Source organism: Bufo bufo, chromosome 1 (assembly GCF_905171765.1).
Source record: "Bufo bufo chromosome 1, aBufBuf1.1, whole genome shotgun sequence".
NCBI lineage: Eukaryota > Metazoa > Chordata > Amphibia > Anura > Bufonidae > Bufo > Bufo bufo.
This window is the reverse complement of record NC_053389.1, coordinates 5,387,933-5,410,833: the sequence shown is the minus strand read 5'-3', so window position 1 is coordinate 5,410,833 and position 22,901 is coordinate 5,387,933. Positions and strand designations below refer to the sequence as shown.

The 22,901-nt window shown below is 43.2% G+C and overlaps 1 protein-coding gene across 1 annotated transcript in view; it reads left to right on the top strand.

The window, feature by feature from the left end:
- The first annotated feature begins 3,625 nt into the window (after window positions 1-3,625).
- Window positions 3,626-22,901, top strand: part of GRIK5 (glutamate ionotropic receptor kainate type subunit 5) — a 162,781-nt gene continuing 143,505 nt past the window's right edge. The window contains exons 1-3 of the mRNA XM_040415679.1: window positions 3,626-4,087; window positions 4,352-4,433; window positions 17,094-17,258. Of these exons, the coding sequence (XP_040271613.1) occupies window positions 3,626-4,087; window positions 4,352-4,433; window positions 17,094-17,258 (709 nt within the window). The remainder of the gene's footprint in view (window positions 4,088-4,351; window positions 4,434-17,093; window positions 17,259-22,901) is intronic.

Below are 22,901 nucleotides of genomic sequence, written 5' to 3'. Positions count from 1 at the left end.
AGGTCCTCACCACCCAGATCTAATAAGAGACAGAAGACTAAGCAGGCTCTATGTATTTCATGTATTCAGCCCTTACCACTGAATTGGTCATCTAATATATGTGAAAGCTGTTCGCGTCCAGAAGAAATATCGGATGTAGAAACCAAAAAATTTAATGACAATGTTTAAAGCTTTTCTGTCGCAAGCCAAAAAGAAAAAACATTTAACAAAAAAGAAACCTTATGTCTCTCCATCCTCTTCCGAAGAGTCTTCTAGATCTGAGGGCGAAGTGTCGTCAGATTCAGAGTTTGATCTGCCTATCCTGGAAGATAATTTTTTGTTCAACAAGAGTAATGCTAATCACTTGGAATTAAAAAAAGAGGAGACGGCTGATAAAGAGGAAGATAATCTTTTCTACTTCCCCAAGAAAAGGGCATCTGTATTTCCAAGCCATCCAGTGCTCAACACTATTATGCGTAAAGAATGGCAGCAGCCAGTAGGGAAAATAAACTTAGGATCCAGATTTAAGTCTATATATAAAATAGACCCCGCTGAGTCTACAAGTTGGGAAAATCCTGCTCGGGTTGATCCTGCTGTCGCCAGACTAGCCAAAAGATCCATGTTTCCAAGTGATGATTCTTCACTACTCAAGGATCCAATGGAAAAGAAGACGGATGGTCTCCTAAAAAGGTTACATTCCTACCTGTCCCTTATGAATAAAGCTGCTATGGCTTCGGTTCCGGTAGCCCGCGCTCTGAGGGTCTGGCTTAGTCACCCGGGCAGAGACATAGAAGATGGTGTGTGTAGAGAAGAACTGCTCCAACACTTACCTACATTGAAACTGGCAGCAGAGTTACTCTGTGATTTTACTGTGGATTCTTTAAGATTAGTAGCCAAGAATATGGCGCTTTCCAACTCCGTCAGAAGATCTGTCTGGCTCAAATTATGGTCTGGAGACTCAGCGTCAAAGAATAACCTATGCTCACTTCCCTTTGAGCCTGGGAAATTATTTGGATCCAATCTAGATAAACTCCTGGAATCCAGTAATGAAGGAAAATCGTAGAATTTTCCTCAATTCAAACGAAGAGATAAGACGCGATTTTTTCGTCCCTACAGAGGACAAAATTACAGAAGATATGGATCTAGAGGACGCTTCAGCAGAAGCAGAGCTGATAGAAGATCCTGGATGGCTTCAGAGAGATCAAAGAAGAAATCAGAAGATGGAAAACCATCTAAAAAGGAATTCTGACGCCAGAAGCCAAGAAGTAGGAGGTCGGCTGACACATCACTACTCAGAATGGCAAAGGATTACTTCAGACACTTGGGCTCTAAATATCATAAAAGAAGGATACACATTGGAGTTAGATCAATATCCAAGGGACATATTCCTTCTGAACAAAAGAGAAGATCCCAAAATGTTTCATCTTCTAGAAGAATTCATAGAGAAAGGAGCACTAGAACCAGTACCTATGCACCAAAGAAGTACCGGAGTATATTCCTGGATATTTCAGGTCCCCAAGCCAGGGGGAAGTATCGACTTATCATAGACCTTCGATACCTGAACCAATTAATGAAGAAAATCCATTTCAAGATGGAAACAATAAGATCTATCACAGCTGTACTCAGAGAAAACCAGTTCATGGTCTCTCTGGATCTAAGAGACACCTACCTGCACATCCCTATAAGAGAAGAATCCAGAAAATTCCTAAGAATAGCAGTCATAAGAAACAGGAAAATATCACACTTCCAGTTCAAAGCATTACCGTTTGGCCTATGTTCCGCTCCCAGAATTTTTAACAAAGTAGCAGTTCTGGTTGAAGTGCATCTCCGTCTGCAGATAATACAAGTCTTCCCATATCTCGACGACTGGTTACTGGTAGCTCAATAAGAAAACCTGCTACAGTTACATCTCAGAGAAGCTATCGAAACGCTTCAAAGACTGGGGTTTTTGATAAACTGGGAAAAATCCGATGTGATCCCTTCTACCTCAAAGATTTTTCTGGGCCTGCAGATAAATACAGTATCTATGGCTCTGTTCTTCCCCCACCAAAGATCAGAGCCCTGAAGAAAGAAAGATTCTGATATCTTTGCGCTTTCCCACAGTCCGCAGAGTGATGAAGACCCTGGGACACCAAACAGCAGTAACGGATGCAGCTCCATGGGGAAGAATCCATACCAGAGACCTACAGCAAAACATGCTTCAAGTCTGGCATCACAGTTTTCACAATCTAGAAGCAAGAATAAGGCTAAGACCTTCAACAGTTCAAAGCCTCAGGTGGTGGTTACAGTCCAAAAATCTGTCCAAGGGGAAGACTTTCAAGTATCTACCGCCAGTAGTAATTACTACGGATGCGTCTGGTCGAGGCTGGGGAGCCCATCTTCAAGACAAGTGGATCCAGGGGCTGTGGTCCTCCGAAGAAAGGAAGAAGTCTTCAAATTTCAAGGAGCTAAAAGTAGTACTACTTGCACTTCTCCAGTTCAAGAAACATATAATAGAAAAACCAGTGCTGATTCGTTCGGACAATCTTACAACTGTATTCTACCTCAACAAACAGGGTGGAACGAGGAACAGTTCCCTCCTGAAATTGTGCAAAGAGATCTTCGGTTGGGCAGAAGTGAATATCTTAGAGCTGAAAGCCATGCATATAAGAGGCTGCTTGAATATTCAAGTGGATCATCTGAGCCGGAGAAAAATCGATCCAGCAAATTGGGAACTGAACCAGACTATATTTCAACAGATTGTGACCAGATGGGGATGTCCAGATTGGGACTTGATGGCATCAGCAAGGAACAAGAAAATCCCCAAATTCTGCTCTCCGAACAGACTGGACAACCCCACAATAGTGGATGCTTTTTCCTTCAGCTGGAAACGCCTATTTGTCTACATTTTTCCTCCAGTACCTCTCATCCTAAGAGTCCTGAGGAAGATAGTAATGGAGAAGCCTCAGACAATAATAATAGCCCCATTCTGGCCAAGGAGGTCGTGGTTCCCTCTGTTACTCCAGCTATCTAAGGGGGAATTCTGGAAGCTTCCCCTAGTTCCAGATCTACTGTTGCAAGACGGTCTCTATCACCAGAACTTGAACCATTTACACCTGACAGCCTGGAGGTTGAGAGATCTAAGTTAGTGGAGATGGGCCTCTCCGAATCTGTAGTTAAGACCTTGTTGTGTTCTCGCAAGGTTTCAACTAATAAGAAATACGCTAGAATATGTAAGACGTTTGCAGCTTGGATGGCTGAAGCAAATCATGTGAAGATTGATGTTGGATCCATTCTTCAATTTCTTCAGGAAGGTTTTCAGAAGCGTTTTAAACCTAACACATTTAGAGCGCACATGACTTCTATCAATGTTATGACTGAGAACAAATTTCTCCATCACCCGCTTATTTTCAGATTCTTCAAAGCAATAAGAAGGTTGAAACCTACACATAGAGAACCTACACCAGTTTGGGACCTCTCTCTGGTTTTGAAGAGACTAACAGTTGCTCCATTTGAACCTTTGCAGCAAGCTGATTTAAAATGGCTGTCATACAAAGTATTGTTTCTGGTTGCCGTCACTTCTGCAAAAAGAGTAGGTGAACTTCCCGCGCTGTCAGGAAAATACCCCTATTTAAGAATCCTCCCCGATGGGATCCTTATTCGCACCATGCCTTCTTTTATTCCTAAGGTGCCTTCTGCCGCTAACAGAAATAGAGAAGCTTTTCTCCCGATGTTTTTTCCTGACCCGGTTGGTGAAGAACAGAGTCTATTACATACTCTAGATCTGAAGAGGGCAATCGAGATCTATCTCCAGAGAACAGAAGAGTTTCGTATAGCTGAAAATCATTTTGTGTTGTTCAGAGGTCCAAGAAAAGGACAACAACCTTCCAGAGATACATTAGCTAGATGGCTAAAAGACACTATCAAAGAATCCTATTCCTTAGAAGAAGTGCCTTCTCCTTTTCCAATTAAAGCACATTCAACAAGATCTGCCGCAACCTCCTGGGCAGAACAGGCGCACATATCTATAGAAGAAATCTGCAATGCAGCCTCCTGGTCCTCATCTCAAACCTTCATGAAGCATTATCGGTTGGACATCAATGCTAGAAGCTCAGCCTTTGGTACTGGGGTATTAAGTGCAGTTCTTGATGAAAAGTCCCCCCCTTCATGATCTATACAAATCCCATGCTGTGCTGCCGTAGGACGAAATGGGAAAGGGAAAATCTGTACCTGGGATTTTACTTTCCTTGAGTCCGAAGGCAGCACAAATATACCCTTAAATAAATTTTGTTATTCTGCATTGAATGAAAGTCTATTTTTTTTAAACACAGTGGACCATTATAAGAAACCTGCTTTATAGTGTCTAACTAATTAATTAATTATTTTAATCTAGGTGGGCGGTCCTAGCCAAAGGTATGAAGACAAGCTTAACCCATGCTGTGCTGCCTTCGGACTCAAGGAAAGTAAAATCCCAGGTACAGATTTTCCCTATACACAGGGTTATACATAGGACCATATATAGGGCTATACATGGGGTTATACATGGGACCATATATACGTCTATACAGTTGAGAGAAAAAGTATGTGAACCCCTTGGAATAATATGGATTTCTGCACAAATTGGTCATAAATTGTGATCTGATCAAAGAATTAAATGTTACCATGTTTTTATTGAACACACCATGTAAACATTCACAGTGCAGGTGGAAAAAGTATGTGAACCCTTGGATTTAATAACTGGTTGAACCTCCTTTGGCAGAAATAACTTCAACCAAACGTTTCCTGTAGTTGCAGATCAGACGTGCACAACGGTCAGGAGTAATTCTTGACCATTCCTCTTTACAGAACTGTTTCAGTTCAGCAATATTCTTGGGATGTCTGGTGTGAATCGCTTTCTTGAGGTCATGCCACAGCATCTCAATCGGGTTGAGGTCAGGACTCTGACTGGGCCACTCCAGAAGGCGGATTTTCTTCTGTTTAAGCCATTCTGTTGTAGATTTACTTCTATGCTTTGGGTCGTTGTCCTGTTGCAACACCCATCTTCTGTTGAGCTTCAGCTGGTGGACAGATGGCCTTAAGTTCTCCTGCAAAATGTCTTGATAAACTTGGGAATTTATTTTTCCTTCGATGATAGCAATCCGTCCAGGCCCTGACGCAGCAAAGCAGCCCCAAACCATGATGCCCCCACCACCATACTTCACAGTTGGGATGAGGTTTTGATGTTGGTGTGCTGTGCCTCTTTTTCTCCACACATACAGGAAGTGCAGAATTATTAGGCAAGTTGTATTTTTGAGGATTAATTTTATTATTGAACAACAACCATGTTCTCAATGAACCCAAAAAACTCATTAATATCAAAGCTGAATATTTTTGGAAGTAGTTTTTAGTTTGTTTTTAGTTTTAGCTATTTTAGGGTGTGTGTGTGCAGGTGACTATTACTGTGCATAATTATTAGGCAACTTAACAAAAAACAAATATATACCCATTTCAATTATTTATTTTTTACCAGTGAAACCAATATAACATCTCAACATTCACAAATATACATTTCTGACATTCAAAAACAAAACAAAAACAAATCAGTGACCAATATAGCCACCTTTCTTTGCAAGGACACTCAAAAGCCTGCCATCCATGGATTCTGTCAGTGTTTTGATCTGTTCACCATCAACATTGCGTGCAGCAGCAACCACAGCCTCCCAGACACTGTTCAGAGAGGTGTACTGTTTTCCCTCCTTGTAAATCTCACATTGATGATGGACCACAGGTTCTCAATGGGGTTCAGATCAGGTGAACAAGGAGGCCATGTCATTAGATTTTCTTCTTTTATACCCTTTCTTGCCAGCCACGCTGTGGAGTACTTGGACGCGTGTGATGGAGCATTGTCCTGCATGAAAATCATGTTTTTCTTGAAGGATGCAGACTTCTTCCTGTACCACTGCTTGAAGAAGGTGTCTTCCAGAAACTGGCAGTAGGACTGGGAGTTGAGCTTGACTCCATCCTCAACCCGAAAAGGCCCCACAAGCTCATCTTTGATGATACCAGCCCAAACCAGTACTCCACCTCCACCTTGCTGGCGTCTGAGTCGAACTGGAGCTCTCTGCCCTTTACCAATCCAGCCACGGGCCCATCCATCTGGCCCATCAAGACTCACTCTCATTTCATCAGTCCATAAAACCTTAGAAAAATCAGTCTTGAGATATTTCTTGGCCCAGTCTTGACGTTTCAGCTTGTGTGTCTTGTTCAGTGGTGGTCGTCTTTCAGCCTTTCTTACCTTGGCCATGTCTCTGAGTATTGCACACCTTGTGCTTTTGGGCACTCCAGTGATGTTGCAGCTCTGAAATATGGCCAAACTGGTGGCAAGTGGCATCTTGGCAGCTGCACGCTTGACTTTTCTCAGTTCAAGTGCAGTTATTTTGCGCCTTGGATTTTCCACACGCTTCTTGCGACCCTGTTGACTATTTTGAATGAAACGCTTGATTGTTCGATGATCACGCTTCAGAAGCTTTGCAATTTTAAGAGTGCTGCATCCCTCTGCAAGATATCTCACTATTTTTGTCTTTTCTGAGCCTGTCAAGTCCTTCTTTTGACCCATTTTGCCAAAGGAAAGGAAGTTGCCTAATAATTATGCACACCTAATATAGGGTGTTGATGTCATTAGACCACACCCCTTCTCATTACAGAGATGCACATCACCTAATATGCTTAATTGGTAGTAGGCTTTCGAGCCTATACAGCTTGGAGTAAGACTACATGCTTAAAGAGGATGATGTGGTCAAAATACTCATTTGCCTAATAATTCTGCACTCCCTGTAGTGTTGTGTGTTTCTTCCAAACAACTCAACTTTGTTAAATGGAGAAAGTTCAGCACTGCTGCTACTCTCCCTAGGAGCGGCCGTCCTGTAAAGATGACTGCAAGAGCACAGCGCAGACTGCTCAATGAGGTGAAGAAGAATCCTAGAGTTTCAGCTAAAGACTTACAGAAGTCTCTGGCATATGCTAACATCCCTGTTAGCAAATCAACGATACGTAAAACACTAAACAAGAATGGATTTCATGGGAGGATACCACAGAGGAAGCCACTGCTGTCCAAAAAAACATTGCTGCACGTTTACAGTTTGCACAAGAAGCCCCTGGATGTTCCACAGCAGTACTGGCAAAATAGTCTGTGGACAGATGAAACCAAAGTTGAGTTGTTTGGAAGAAACACACAACACTATGTGTGGAGAAAAAGAGGCACAGCACACCGACCTCAAAACCTCATCCCAACTGTGAAGTATGGTGGTGGGGGCATCATGGTTTGGGGCTGCTCTGCTGTGTCAGGGCCTGGACGGATTCGCACCATCGAAGGAAAAATGAATTCCCAAGTTTATCAAGACATTTTGCAGGAGAACTTAAGACCATCTGTCCACCAGCTGAAGCTCAACAGAAGATGGGTGTTGCAACAGGACAGCGACCCAAAGCATAGAAGTAAATCAACAACAGAATGGCTTAAACAGAAGAAAATCCGCCTTCTGGAGTGGCCCAGTCAGAGTCCTGACCTCAACCCGATGGAGATGCTGTGGCATGACCTCAAGAAAGCGATTCACACCAGACATCCCAAGAATATTGCTGAACTGAAACAGTTCTGTAAAGAGGAATGGTGAAGAATTACTCCTGACCGTTGTGCACGTCTGATCTGCAACTGCAGGAAACGTTTGGTGGAAGTTATTGCTGCCAAAGGAGGTTCAACCAGTTATTAAATCCAAGGGTTCACATACTTTTTCCACCTGCACTGTGAATGTTTACATGGTGTGTTCAATAAAAACGTGGTAACATTTAACTCTTTGTGTGTTATTAGTTTAAGCCGACTGTGATTGTCTATTGTTGTGACTTAGATGAAGATCAGATCACATTTTATGACCAATTTGTGCAGAAATCCATATCATTCCAAAGGGTTCACATACTTTTTCTTGCAACTGTATAGGGCTATATGCGGGGTTATACATGGAGCCAAATATATTGCTATAAATGGAGCTATACATGGGACCATACGTAGGGCTATACATGGGGTTAGACATGGGACCATATGTAGGGCTATACTTGGGGTTATGCATGAGTATAAATGAGAGGCTATACATGGGACTGTACGTTGATGTATACATTGGTCTCTGTGTGGCTAGCCGTGGGTCTATACATTGGAGTATAATGGTCTATACGGGTCTCTCCGCCCCCCAGTCTTCAGTTTTGTGACCTCACACGTCGTATCTCCTAAGGTCACAATCAGTTTATTTTGTTGCAGTCAATAAATACAGAGAAAAGTTGATACATTTGTATCTATTCTTGGCAATCCTAGCTCTTACCTATACTGATACATTGTAGCAAACCAGGGGCATCATTTGAATCTGTTGGGCCCCAATAATAAATCTCAGGGGCCCAGATCATGTACTAGTTAAAATACTGGTGTCTTGTGCAGCAGAGGAGCCTTTGGGCCCCGGGAGGGCTCAGGTGTGAGGGCTACTTGTGTCCCCTATAGCTGCACCCCTGTGGTAAACAGGACAGGAGAAGCTTAGGAATTGATTGACAGCATGCAGAGATCTTGACAGTGGTTGTGAATCTGTCATGGCTGATGCTATGGTGGGGGTCAGTGACTGGGAAGGTGATGAGCGCCAGTCCTGGAGTATTAGCTATGGTGGAGACTGTCAGCATGGCGATGCCTGTTCTCCTCCATGTCCTGAGCCTCACTGAATGTTCAATGTTTTTTTTTTAAGGCATCTTTGGCGAGTTCCCTGGGTCTGTCCATTCATGGATCTGATAACCGCGGCCTCTCAGCTTTCCGCCTCCAGTCTCTGCCGTTTCTGCTCCCGCAGTGGACCATTGATGATAATTGCACGCGGCTCCGCCGCTTCTACCTTTATGCCTTGCTGATCTGCATAGAAATTGCGCTGTTTTGTATTCCGAGCACTGGCTCTGCCGTCCGAGTCTCGTATCAACATTATAACAGCAGCAAAAACTGCTGCAAATGTGCACACGGTTCTATTGATGAAGAACTGATAACCGCACCTCGACGCCGCAACACATCACTGGGCACAACAGAGATAAGAGCCGCGTGTGTGAATAGAGACAAAACCACAATATGGAGTGCTAGTCATCAGTGATACCACTAACCAACATTAGTCATCAGTATTATCACTAACCAACATTAGTCATCAGTAATATCACTAAGACTAGTCATCAGTAATATCAATAATACTAGTCATCATTGATATTATTATCTAATACTAGTCATCAGTAATATCACTAATACTAGTCATCAGTAATATCAATAATACTAGTCATCATTGATATTATTATCTAATACTAGTCATCAGTAATATCACTAATACTAGTCATCAGTAATATCAATAATACTGGTCATCAGTAATATCACTAATACTAGTCCTCAGTAATATCACTAATACTGGTCATCAGTAATATCACTAATACTGGTCATCAGTAATATCAATAATACTGGTCATCAGTAATATCACTACTACTAGTCATCAGTAATATCACTAATACTGGTCATCAGTAATATCAATAATACTAGTCATCATTGATATCATTATCTAATACTAGTCATCAGTAATATCACTAATACTAGTCATCAGTAATATCAATAATACTAGTCATCAGTGATATTATTATCTAATACTGGTCATCAGTAATATCACTAATACTAGTCATCAGTAATATCAATAATACTAGTCATCAGTAATATCACTAATACTGGTCATCAGTAATATCACTAATACTAGTCATCAGTAATATCAATAATACTAGTCATCAGTGATATTATTATCTAATACTGGTCATCAGTAATATCACTAATACTAGTCCTCAGTAATATCACTAATACTAGTCATCAGTAATATCACTAATACTGGTCATCAGTAATATCACTAATACTAGTCATCAGTAATATCAATAATACTAGTCATCATTGATATCATTATCTAATACTAGTCATCAGTAATATCACTAATACTAGTCATCAGTAATATCAATAATACTAGTCATCAGTGATATTATTATCTAATACTGGTCATCAATAATATCACTAATACTAGTCATCAGTAATATCAATAATACTGGTCATCAGTAATATCACTAATACTAGTCCTCAGTAATATCACTAATACTAGTCATCAGTAATATCACTAATACGGGTCATCAGTAATATCACTAATACTAGTCATCAGTAATATCAATAATACTAGTCATCAGTGATATTATTATCTAATACTGGTCATCAGTAATATCACTAATACTAGTCATCAGTAATATCACTAATACTGGTCATCAGTAATATCACTAATACTAGTCATCAGTAATATCACTAATACTAGTAATCAGTAATATCTCTAATACTAGTCATCAGTAATATCAATAATACTAGTCATCATTGATATCATTATCTAATACTAGTCATCAGTAATATCACTAATACTAGTCATCAGTAATATCAATAATACTAGTCATCAGTGATATTATTATTTAATACTGGTCATCAGTAATATCACTAATACTAGTCATCAGTAATATCAATAATACTGGTCATCAGTAATATCACTAATACTAGTCATCAGTAATATCAATAATACTAGTCATCATTGATATTATTATCTAATACTAGTCATCAGTAATATCACTAATACTAGTCATCAGTAATATCACTAATACTAGTCATCATTGATATCATTATCTAATACTAGTCATCAGTAATATCACTAATACTAGTCATCAGTAATATCAATAATACTAGTCATCAGTGATATTATTATCTAATACTGGTCATCAGTAATATCACTAATACTAGTCAACAGTAATATCACTAATACTGGTCATCAGAAATATCACTAATACTAGTCATCAGTAATATCACTAATACTAGTCATCAGTAATATCTCTAATACTAGTCATAAGTAATATCAATAATACTAGTCATCATTGATATTATTATCTAATACTAGTCATCAGTAATATCACTAATACTAGTCATCAGTAATATCAATAATACTAGTCATCATTGATATCATTATCTAATACTAGTCATCAGTAATATCACTAATACTAGTCATCAGTAATATCAATAATACTAGTCATCAGTGATATTATTATCTAATACTGGTCATCAGTAATATCACTAATACTAGTCATCAGTAATATCAATAATACTGGTCATCAGTAATATCACTAATACTAGTCATCAGTAATATCAATAATACTAGTCATCATTGATATTATTATCTAATACTAGTCATCAGTAATATCACTAATACTAGTCATCAGTAATATCAATAATACTAGTCATCATTGATATCATTATCTAATACTAGTCATCGGTAATATCACTAATACTAGTCATCAGTAATATCAATAATACTAGTCATCAGTGATATTATTATCTAATACTGGTCATCAGTAATATCACTAATACTAGTCATCAGTAATATCAATAATACTGGTCATCAGTAATATCACTAATACTGGTCATCAGTAATATCCCTAATACTAGTCCTCAGTAATATCACTAATACTAGTCATCAGTAATATCACTAATACTAGTCCTCAGTAATATCACTAATACTAGTCCTCAGTAATATCACTAATACTAGTATTCTCTGGTATAATGCTTTTTTCGTATCCTTTGTTATAGTGCACCTTTGTCATGTCTCATCCTCCAGTATAATACTCGTTTCTCATCCTCTGGTAAAATGTTCTTGTTATTGTGGGAATGTAGGATCAGTTATTACAGTCCTCCTCGTGGTTATTGTCACCCATGAAGTTCAAGTCCAGAATGTGGAATATCTCCTCATGTTTAATACAAAAGAGCAAAGGATAAGCAACAATTTAAAACAAAAAACAATGGGAGGGAAAAATAGAAAAACCTAAATCTCGATGTGACGCTGGTATCGGCTCCTTTATATGTAACTAGTATGGAAACACATTTTGACTCGCCTGTGGTAAATCACAAATGAGAATCACCTGTGATAAATTGTCGGTGCCCATGTGACATGAATTAGCCAATGAATGATGACTTCAGTGTTTAAAAAAGCCACATGTTAGGCCCTGTTCCTTTGTCACAATAGTGAAGACAAAGGAGCTGTCTGAGGACATCAGACCTGCTATTATTAGCAAACACAAGACTTCCAAAGGGTATAAGGCCCTCTCCAAAGACCTTGGTATCCCGGTATCAACAGCGCGCAAAGTTATTAAGAAGTTTGCCAAGCATGGAACCACCGAGAACCTCCCTGGACGTGGGGGAAAGAGGAAAATTGACAAGAGACGTCTTCGAAGGATGGTGTGAATGGTGGAAAAAACACCAAAGACCTGGAGGCCAACCTGGAGCAGTCTGAGGTCAAGGTTTCAACCAGTATCATACGCCGCACACTAAACCAAGCAGAGCTTTATGGGCGAAGGCCAAGGAAGAAACCATTGCTGAAGAAAAGACATAGAAAGGAACGACTGATCTTTGCCAAAGATTACCTTGACAAACCACAATTCTTCTGGGAAAATGTTCTTTCGAGCTTTTTGGCAAAGCAACAGTTTGTTTGCAGATGGCACAATGAAGCTTATAAGGAAAAGAACCCCCTACCAACAGTTAAGCTTGGTGGAGGATCCATAATGCTGTGGGGTTGCTCCGCTGCTTCTGGGACTGGAGGCCTTGGTGGAGGTTCCATAATGCTGTGGGGTTGCTCCGCTGCTTCTGGGACTGGAGGCCTTGATGGATGATCCATAATGCTGTGGGGTTGCTCTGCTGCGTCTGGGACTGGAGGCCTTGGTGGAGGATCCATAATGCTGTGGGGTTGCTCCGCTGCTTCTGGGACTGGAGGCCTTGATGGATGATCCATAATGCTGTGGGGTTGCTCTGCTGCATCTGGGACTGGAGGCCTTGGTGGAGGATCCATAATGCTGTGGGGTTGCTCTGCTGCGTCTGGGACTGGAGGCCTTGGTGGAGGATCCATAATGCTGTGTGGTTGCTCTGCGGCGTCTGGGACTGGAGGCCTTGGTGGAGGATCCATAATGCTGTGGGGTTGCTCTGCTGCGTCTGGGACTGGAGGCCTTGGTGGAGGATCCATAATGCTGTGGGGTTGCTTTGCTGCGTCTGGGACTGGAGGCCTTGACCGTATCACAGGAATCATGAAATCAGAGAATTATCAAGAAATTTTAGAGTGAAATGTCCTACCCAGTGTAAGAAAACTTGGTTTGAGTTGAAGCTCATGGGTCCTCCAGCAAGACAAGGACCCAAAGCACACATCCAAAAGAACACAGGAATGGTTGAAAAAGAAAAAAAAATGGACCAGCAATGAATCTTTGGCCTCATGCACACGGTCCGCAAAACGGGGTTCCGTTGGTCCGTGATCCGTGACCGTTTTTTCATCCGTGGGTCTTCCTTGATTTTTGGAGGATCCAAGGACATGAAAAAAAAAGTCGTTTTGGTGTCCGCCTGGCTGTGCGGAGCCAAACGGATCCGTCCTGAATTACATTGCAAGTCAATTTGACGTTGACACAATATGGTGCAATTGCAAACTGATCCGTCCCCATTGACTTTCAATGTAAAGTCAGGAGTTAATATACCATAGGATCGGAGTTTTCTCCAATCCGATAGTATATTTTAACTTGAAGCGTCCCCATCACCATGGGAACGCCTCTATGTTAGAATATACCATCGGATTTGAGTTAGATCGTGAAACTCAGATCCGACAGTATATTCTAACACAGAGGCGTTCCCATGGTGATGGGGACGCTTCAAGTTAGAATATACTGAGAACTGTGTACATGACTGCCCCCTGCTGCCTGGCAGCACCCGATCTCTTACAGGGGGCTGTGATCCGCACAATTAACCCCTCAGGTGCTGCACCTGAGGGGTTAATTGTGCATATCATAGCCCCCTGTAAGAGATCAGGGGCTGCCAGGCATCAGGGGGCAGACCCCCCTCCCTCCCCAGTTTTAATTTCATTGGTGGCCAGTGCGGCCCCCCCCCCGGCCCCCCCTCCCTCCCTCTATTGTATTATTGTCATTGGTGGCACAGTGTGCGGCCCCCCTGGCCCCCCCTCCCTCCCTCTATTGTATTATCATTGGTGGAACACTGTGCAGCCCCCCCGGCCCCCCTCCCTCCCTCTATTGTATTATCATTGGTGGCCACTGTGCGCCCCCCCCGGCCCCCCCTCTATTGTATTAATATCATTGGTGGCCAGTGTGCAGCCTCCCCTCTCCCCCTCTCCCCCCCCCCGATCATTGGTGGCAGCGGAGAGTTCCGATCGGAGTCCCAGTTTAATCGCTGGGGCTCCGATCGGTAACCATGGCAACCAGGACGCTACTGCAGACCTGGTTGCCATGGTTACTTAGCAATATTAGAAGCATCATACTTACCTGCTGCGCTGTCTGTGACCGGCCGGGAGCTCCTCCTACTGGTAAGTGACAGATCATTAAGCAATGCGCCGCACAGACCTGTCACTTACCAGTAGGAGGAGCTCCCGGCCGGTCACAGACAGCGCAGCAGGTAAGTATGATGCTTCTAATATTGCTAAGTAACCATGGCAACCAGGTCTGCAGTAGCGTCCTGGTTGCCATGGTTACCGATCGGAGCCCCAGCAATTAAACTGGGACTCCGATCGGAACTCTCCACTGCCACCAATGATCGAGGGGGGGGAGAGGGGAGGCCGCACACTGGCCACCAATGATATTAATACAATAGAGGGGGGCCGGGGGGGGCACACACTGGCCACCAATGATAATACAATTGAGGTATGGAGGGGGGGCCGGGGGGGCCAAACACTGTGCCACCAATGAAAATAATACAATAGAGGGAGGGGGGGCCAGGGGGGACCGCACTGGCCACCAATGAAATTAAAACTGGGGAGGGAGGGGGGTCTTCCCCCTGCTGCCTGGCAGCCCCTGATCTCTTATAGGGGGCTATGATATGCACAATTAACCCCTCAGGTGCAGCACCTGAGGGGTTAATTGTGCGGATCACAGCCCCCTGTAAGAGATCGGGTGCTGCCAGGCAGCAGGGGGCAGTCATGTACACAGTTCGTAGTATATTCTAACTAGAACCGTCCCCATCACTATGGGAACGCCTCTGTGTTAGAATATACTGTCGGATATGAGTTTTCACAAAGTGAAAACTCAGCTCTGAAAAAGCTTTCATACAGACGGATCTTCGTATCCGTCTGTATGAAAGTAACCTACGGCCAAGGATCACGGACGCGGATGCCAATCTTGTGTGCATCCGTGTTCTTTCACGGACCCACTGACTTGAATGGGTCCGTGAACCGTTGTCCGTCAAAAAAATAGGACAGGTCTTATTTTTTTGACGGACAGGAAACACGGATCACGGATGCGGCTGCAAAACGGTGCATTTTCCGATTTTTTCACGGACCCATTGAAAGTCAATGGATCCTGGAAAAAAAACTGAAAACGGCACAACGGCCACGGATGCACACAACGGTCGTGTGCATGAGGCCTTTGGGGTGAGCTGAAATCTGCCATTGGGAAAAAGAACCCTGCAAACATTCAAGAGCTTGAACAAACTGCAAGGAAGAGTGGAGAAAATCCCAGATGAGAAGTTCTAGAAGCTTCTAGATGGCTACAAGAAACGAGGGTGTGCAACCAAGTATTAATTAGGGGGGGGGGGGGCCTTTATTTCTGCACATGCTGTTTATTCTGTTTATTTAAGTTGGAATTTTTTTATTTTATTGTGGTATTACTTTGGACCACTAATTAAAAAATCACGAGGATAGAACTTTTTGTACATTTCCATTTATTTCTGAAGATATTATACAGTCTATGAAAAAGATGAAGGGGTGCCAACAATGGTGAGCAGCACTGTGTTTAGCTTGGTTTACACTTCTGCCGGCCTTTTTCCATCTTTTTGATGCGTCTCTGATGTAATTGTCATCGTTAGTCCCATGTGGTGGAATCTCATATACACACGCAATCTGTTCCTTAGTCCTATACGAGAACATGGTCCTGTAAACTGAAACAGTCCCTTATCTGACCACACACAAGTGGCCTACAGTTATTGGAGGCAGGCTACATGGTTGCTATGGGGCTTGTGGGTTGTCCTAGCCCACTGACATTAAGGGACATGGGCCTTCAGGATACCCCTGTATGTTAAACTTTTATTTTTTTTCCAGATTATCCCTGCATGAACTTGAACCTAGGTCCTTCTGTATGGGAGGCAGAAACCTTACCAGTTCAGCCACAGGCTTAGCTATAGTCAATGGAAGGATTTTCTCCGACTAAACCTCGGTGGTATCCTAACCATGTATAATGGGCTGGTATCTACAGACACATCTCTATATGATCTTATATACCACGACATTGTAAGGGGGTTTCATTCAAGTATCATTTGTTTAGTAATTACAAAAAAATGTAATGATGCAAAATTATACATAAATCAAAAATGTGTTTATTCTGAACTTTGCCGTGTGGCCCATGATATCTGTTAACTTTTTTTTGGTGTTTTGAGGATTTTTTTGGGTCAGTTTTGTTCTGATTGTGGATTATCCGCTTTCTTTATCATGTTATTAAAGGGTAATTCCAGAGACACGGCCTTGGACAAGATCGGGGACTTGTCTGTTTTTAATTCCTGATGACCCCTGCCCTCTGAAGAAGGCGATCTGACCCTAGATTTGGCCAGGGCCACCACATGGATAAGAATAATGCATATATGATGGCAGATAATCATGGGAAATTGTCTCTTCTGGCTCCAGTTATCTCATGTCTGTAGCCATTCTTAGGATGGACCATCAATGTCTGATCGGTGGAGTCAGGTCCCCAGAACCCTAGCCCATCATCAGCATGAAGGGGCTGCGGTGCACCTGCTCATTATCGCGCACACAGTGGCTTGTCTATACTGCAGTTCTCCTGTGTGGGATAAGGTCCAATTCCAGGCACAGCCAGCTGTAGAGAGGAGACGCTGTGCTATGGCCCCTTCATTCTGGTCAGACACCTGAAGATTAGACATCTAAGAATGTAGACCATCAATGTTTAAGAACCCTTTTAAATATTTCCACCTATGTGGTAGCATCTTGTGTCCAGATCCCAAGTTTCTGCAGGTGCTGGTACTCTGACTGTCAGTAATTGTGCATTTCTTCCTTCCTTCACAGCTGCAATTCTTGACGATCAGACTGTTTGTGGTCGAGGCGAGCGGTTGGCGTTGGCCCTTGCTCGAGAACACATTAACAGCCACACACAAGGATCATCCAGCGGTCGTGTGGAGGTGGAGATCTTTGAGCTGCAAAGAGACAGCCAGTACGAGACTACAGATACAAGTGAGTGCTCAATATCATGCCTGTAAAGAGACAACTCTTGATCGGCCCTTCCCTAACGGCAGCGCGTATTATACCCTGAGGTGTATGAAGCCTTAATATGGTGCCTACAGGAACCTATGGCCCATACTGCACCCTGCCCATATAGAAATCATGGCAAATTCTGGATGGAATCGGCCCTGTACTTCTGGGAGGAAATGTCTGTAATATAAAATAAATAGTCTCAGGACGCACCCTTTTGCTGGAAAGTCTGTTTAACCCTTTGTTAAGCCCCTTAGAGATAACTCGGGTTCAGATGCCGGTGGTTAGAGGGAAGGGGTGCTCCACAAGCTCTGAAGGCAGCTGGAGGTCTGCTGAAGGGCCCCGCTATGTCCTGGCTGCCTCTGGATGTATTACAGGAGTATACCAGTGTATGGTACCAGTGTATAGTACACGAAATAGAACGCAGGTTTCCATCCCCTAAAGGGACAAAAAAAGAAATATCTAAAAGACAATATTAAATATTAGAACATTTTAGAAATATCTAATAGACAATATTAAAACGTCAAACCTCCCTTTTCTCATTTCACATACATTAAAAGGTAATAAACATAACTGTTGTCACCGCCTTTGTAGCGACTGAACCGTACATTAGTCCATTATTTGACCGGCGCAGTGAACGCTTTTTTTTTTTTTTGTCACCTCACCTCCAAAAAAATACACTAAGTAAATATTGATCAAAAGGTGGCATGTACCCCAAAATGGTATCAGTAGAAACAGCAAAACAGCCTCACACAGCTCTATTCTGGGTGTCAGACTAAGGAGGCACAACGTTAGTTTAATAACTATATAAACCATATAAAACGTCCTGACCGCAGAATAAAGGGAACCCGTCGCTGCACAGTTAACGCCTTAAAAACAACAGCGGAATTGTGCTGTTTTTTCAGTTATACAGTAGAGGGGCCCAAAACAGTGGCATTGAATAATACAGGTCCCTACAGGACCTCCACATCCACAGTTTCTTCCATCTGGGTACTAAAATTAATACTCAGTGTCCGGCAGATACAAGGGTCTCCCCATTACTCCCAGAGATGGAGTGGGGGCCCTGCATACGTGACGGTCTTCCCCTGGGGCGTACACATGTATTACAGACACATGTGTTGGGTTTTTATGGTTTGGAAACAATTCACCGTGATGGTGTCTGTAATGGTGGATAGTGACTCTCTTGGACAGGGCAAGAATGAGGGTAGTTGTTAGGTGTTTGATCGCCAAATAAGGATGGGCGACCTTGGGCACCATTCCACAGAAGGCTAGTCATACATTGGGTTTCCATCGATGAGGAACCCTATGATGACATTTATGGGAATTGTGCGGAGAGGTAGACATATAGGGAACGTTAGTTGGCACCTAAAGTGGGACATCACCTCGTATGGGTCTAATTTGGAGTTTAGAGAAGCTGCAGGGACAGGCTCCTGAGCTGAGTAAGTGTAAGTGGGGCTGTGCGGGACCCCTGGTGGAGATGTGGGCCCCGAGAGACATTAGAGAGGCACTGAATCTATTCATAAACCAAGAGACTCCAGGGCACAGAGGGGTCGCTGCCACACCAGAGCTGATCAGGGTGAGGTGGAGAGTCACATTACCATCAGGACTAAGACTTTTAGTGGATGAAATCAAACAGTCTAACACGGTGTGGACCCAGCTCCAGAAGAGGAACTTCAACAAGTACCACTGGACATTTCATAGTGGTGGACATCTTGAGAGAACACAGAACTTCAGCCTCACAGAAAGTAAAATCTTGCTTTTTGCAACTAACAGGTCCTAACGAGGGAAAGCATGGCATGACAACCCTGCTCAGATATCCCGCATGGAGGTCTCTGTAACCCTCATAGATTTTAGTGGGTCCCGGGTGCCTTATCTTTGTTTAAGAACCTATTATAATTCTAAAATTCTCACCGTCTATCTAATATACATGGTGGATCGGTGAGATGATGTGAAGTGGCTGATTGCACTTAGCCTGTTCTGTTACCTCTCTTCACATCTGTCTCTTTCTGTATAGGGTTTATTAGAGCACCATTATTATTCATTAGCTACACCCCAGGTTACTCTCGCCTTTTCATCGATCACTGATTTTGTGTGTTTGCTCCCTGAGTGACAGCCGTGTGCACAACCACTGAGCGCGCTCCTGAGGAAGTGCAGGCGGTCAACGTGAGACACGCCAGAGAGGAGGCTTTCTAATCCAGACAATGACGCTTACCAGTGTTTGTTGGTTTTCTTGTGTTGCTCTCTTCCCTGTCATTGTGTTTAGGCCTGAGGGAGACTCCTCTTCATCCTACTGTTTGGAGGAACAGGTTGTCTCTTGTCCTGACTTTAGTTCCAGGGTACTACAGGGTGAGTTAGGACTTTAGTGCTTCCTTCGGGGTCAGTTCATACTTGCAGTCAGTCAGGACTTTAATTAGGGTTTCTCTTGGAGGTGACCTGCTCCTTTCCCTAGTTTCCAGGCCTTTTCTCCTCAACCCTTTCCCGCCTACCTTTGGTGTGGGTTCCCCCCCCCCACCGAAGCGTGGCATTATAAACCCCCCAAACCATCATTTTTTTTGCTTGTGTCAGTGCAGCCATGGATCCTATTGCTGCACTGGCCGGACAGCTGTAGCGGCTGTTTTTGGAGGTAGCTGACCTCCGCACATCCGTCTCGCAGATCCAGAGACCACAGGCTGCTGGTCCTAGTGGTGGTTACCAGGCCTGTCCTGAACCAAAAGTGGCCCTCCCGGACAGATTCTCTGGGGGGGAGTGATAATTTCATTTTGTTCAGAGAGGTGTGCAAATTGTATTTTAAGCCACGTCCACACTTATCTGGGGATAAGATTCAGAAAGTCAGTGTGGTTATTTTGTTGCTTAAAGGGGACGCTCAGTCTTGGGCTTTTTCTTTGCTGACCAGATCGTAGTCTCTCCGGTCGGTGGATAAATTTTTAAGAGCTCTGGGGCTCATTTATGATGACCCGGATCGGACCTCCCTGGCCGAGACCAAGTTACGTGGCTTTCCTCAGGGAGAGCGTTCTGCTGAGATCTATTGCTCTGAGTTTAGGAGGTGGGCTACGGATACTGAGTGGAACGATCCGGCTCTCCATAGTCAGTTCTATCAGGGATTATTTGAGAGGCTGAAGGACGCTTTGGCCTTTCATGAGAATCCTGAGTCTCTGGAAGACGCTATGTCTCTTGCTGTATGTATTGATAGAAGCCTGAGAGAGAAATCTAGGGGTCCCCACTCTCAAGACGTACTATCACATAACCTATCGTCTTCCTCTGACAAGTTGGGTGAAGATACCCATGATTTTAGGTGGGGGACGAACCCATGCAATTAGGAGGAGCAACTCCTGGATCTGCTTTCAGAAGAATTAGTCGTAGGAAGGGTGTGTGTTTTTTATGTGAAGAAAAGGGACATTTTATCAATGTATGTCCAGGGGAGTCAGAAAACGTACATTTGTCTTTGACTGGTAGTACCCGATTTCTCCTGACTGCCGAGGTGGAGCTAGAGTCCAAGACTGTGCGGATTGAAGTGTTTATCAATAGTGGGGTTGAACCTAATTGATGGTCATTTCGTCCGTATGCCCGGGTTGTCACCGAGTGCATTAGAGAAAAACATTTCCGTTTTTGCCATTGATTCTGCACCTCTAACTCAGAAGTGTTTATCTCAGATGGTGCATGATATCAGATTAAGAGTGGGTGACTTTCATCAGGAGTTCATCTCGTGTTTTGTGTTGGAAGGTCTCCCTGCTCTGTTGGTTCTGGGTTTACCGTGGTTAAGCAAGCACAAGCCAACCATCGATTGGCAAGCTAGACAGATTCTGGATTGGGGTGATTATTGCGTTGACAATTGTCTGAATACATCTTTTTCTGCTTTGACCACTAAAACATTACCCTCTTTTATAGGTGATTTTTCCGATGTATTTTCTGAAAGTGGATGCCAGGATTTACCTTCGAATCGGGAATATGATTGTCCTATCAACCTTATTCCCGGAGCTAAATTGCCCAAATCTAGGTTGTATAACCTTTCTGGACCCGAAAGAACGGCCGTAAGAGAATATATTACCGAGAGTTTGGCTAAAGGACACATAAGACCTTCCAAATCTCCTGTGGCAGCAGGGTTTTTCTTTGTTAAAAAAAAGGACGGAACCCTTAGGCCATGTCTGGATTTCCGTGAGCTCAATCGGATTACTGTCCGTAATCCTTACCCCCTTCCTTTGATTCCTGATTTGTTTAACTAGATTGTTGGTGCCAAGGTGTTCTCCAAGTTGGACTTAAGGGGGGCATATAATCTGGTCAGGCTCAAGGAAGGGGATGAATGGAAGATGGCTGAGGGTCACTTTGAGAACCTGGTCATGCCTTTTGGGTTGACCAATGCTCCTGCGGTTTTCCAGCATTTTGTGAATGTAATTTTTCATCACATGGTGGGGAGGTTTGTTGTCGTGTATTTGGATGACATATACGGTTTTTGGGGTTCACCAACTAATACCAAAAATGTATTAAGAACTATTTGACAGTGGTGAGACCCTTAACTGACATGACTAAGAAAGGGACAGTTGTCTCAATGTGGTCAGATTCGGCATTGCAAACCTTTTCTGCGGTTAAGGATGTGGGTAACAGAGAGTTGCTGGCCATTAAGTTGGCTTTTGAGGAATGGTGTCATTGGTTGGAAGGGGCGATTCATCTGATCACGGTGTTCACAGATCACAAAAATCTGGCTTACCTGGAGTCGGCTAAACATCTGAACCTGAGGCAGGCCAGATGGTCTTTATTTTTTACCAGATTTAATTTCATTGTCATTTATCGTCCTGTGGTTAAGAACGTCAAGGCAGATGCCTTGTCACGTAGTTTTCCTGGAGGTGGTGATTTTGAGAGTCCAATACTGTCGGAGGGGGTGGTGATATCCGCTCTTTACCCTGACCTAGAGGTGAAGGTGTTAGAGGTTCAGGGAGACGCATCAGATTCTTGTCCCTCTGGGAAATTGTTTGTTCCATCTGAATTGCGTCACAAGGTGTTTGAGGAACATCACTGTACAGTTCTTACGGGACACCCTGGGAGTAGATCCACTGCTGACCTCATTTCTCATAGATTATTGTGGCCGGGGTTGCGTAAGTGTGTTGAGGACTATGTGTCAGCCTGTAGCACTTGTGCACGAGCTAAGGTGACACATACTCGGCCTTCCGGATCCCTACTTCTGTTGCCCATCCCATCCAGACTCACTTATCCATGGATTTTATCACTAATCTACCTAATTCTGCAGGAAAGACTGATTCTGGTGGTAGTTGATCGCTTTAGTAAAATGGCGCACCTTTTAGCATTGCTGGGCCTACCTAATGCTAAAACTCTTGCACAAGTGTTTGTTGATAACATTGTGAAGCTACATGGCATTCCCTCTGATGTGGTCTCGGATCGTGGGACTCAGTTTGTGTCCAGATTCTGAAGGGCATTCTGTACTAGACTGGGGGTACAACTGTCCTTTTCTTCGGGTTTTCATCCTCAGTCAAACGGACAGTTGGAATGCACTAATCAGAGTCTGGAGACTTACTTGAGATGTTTTGTCTCTGAGAACCAGGAGGAGTGGTCCTCATTTTTGCCTTTAGCAGAGTTTGCCATAAACAATTGTAGACAGGAGTCCACTGATAAGTC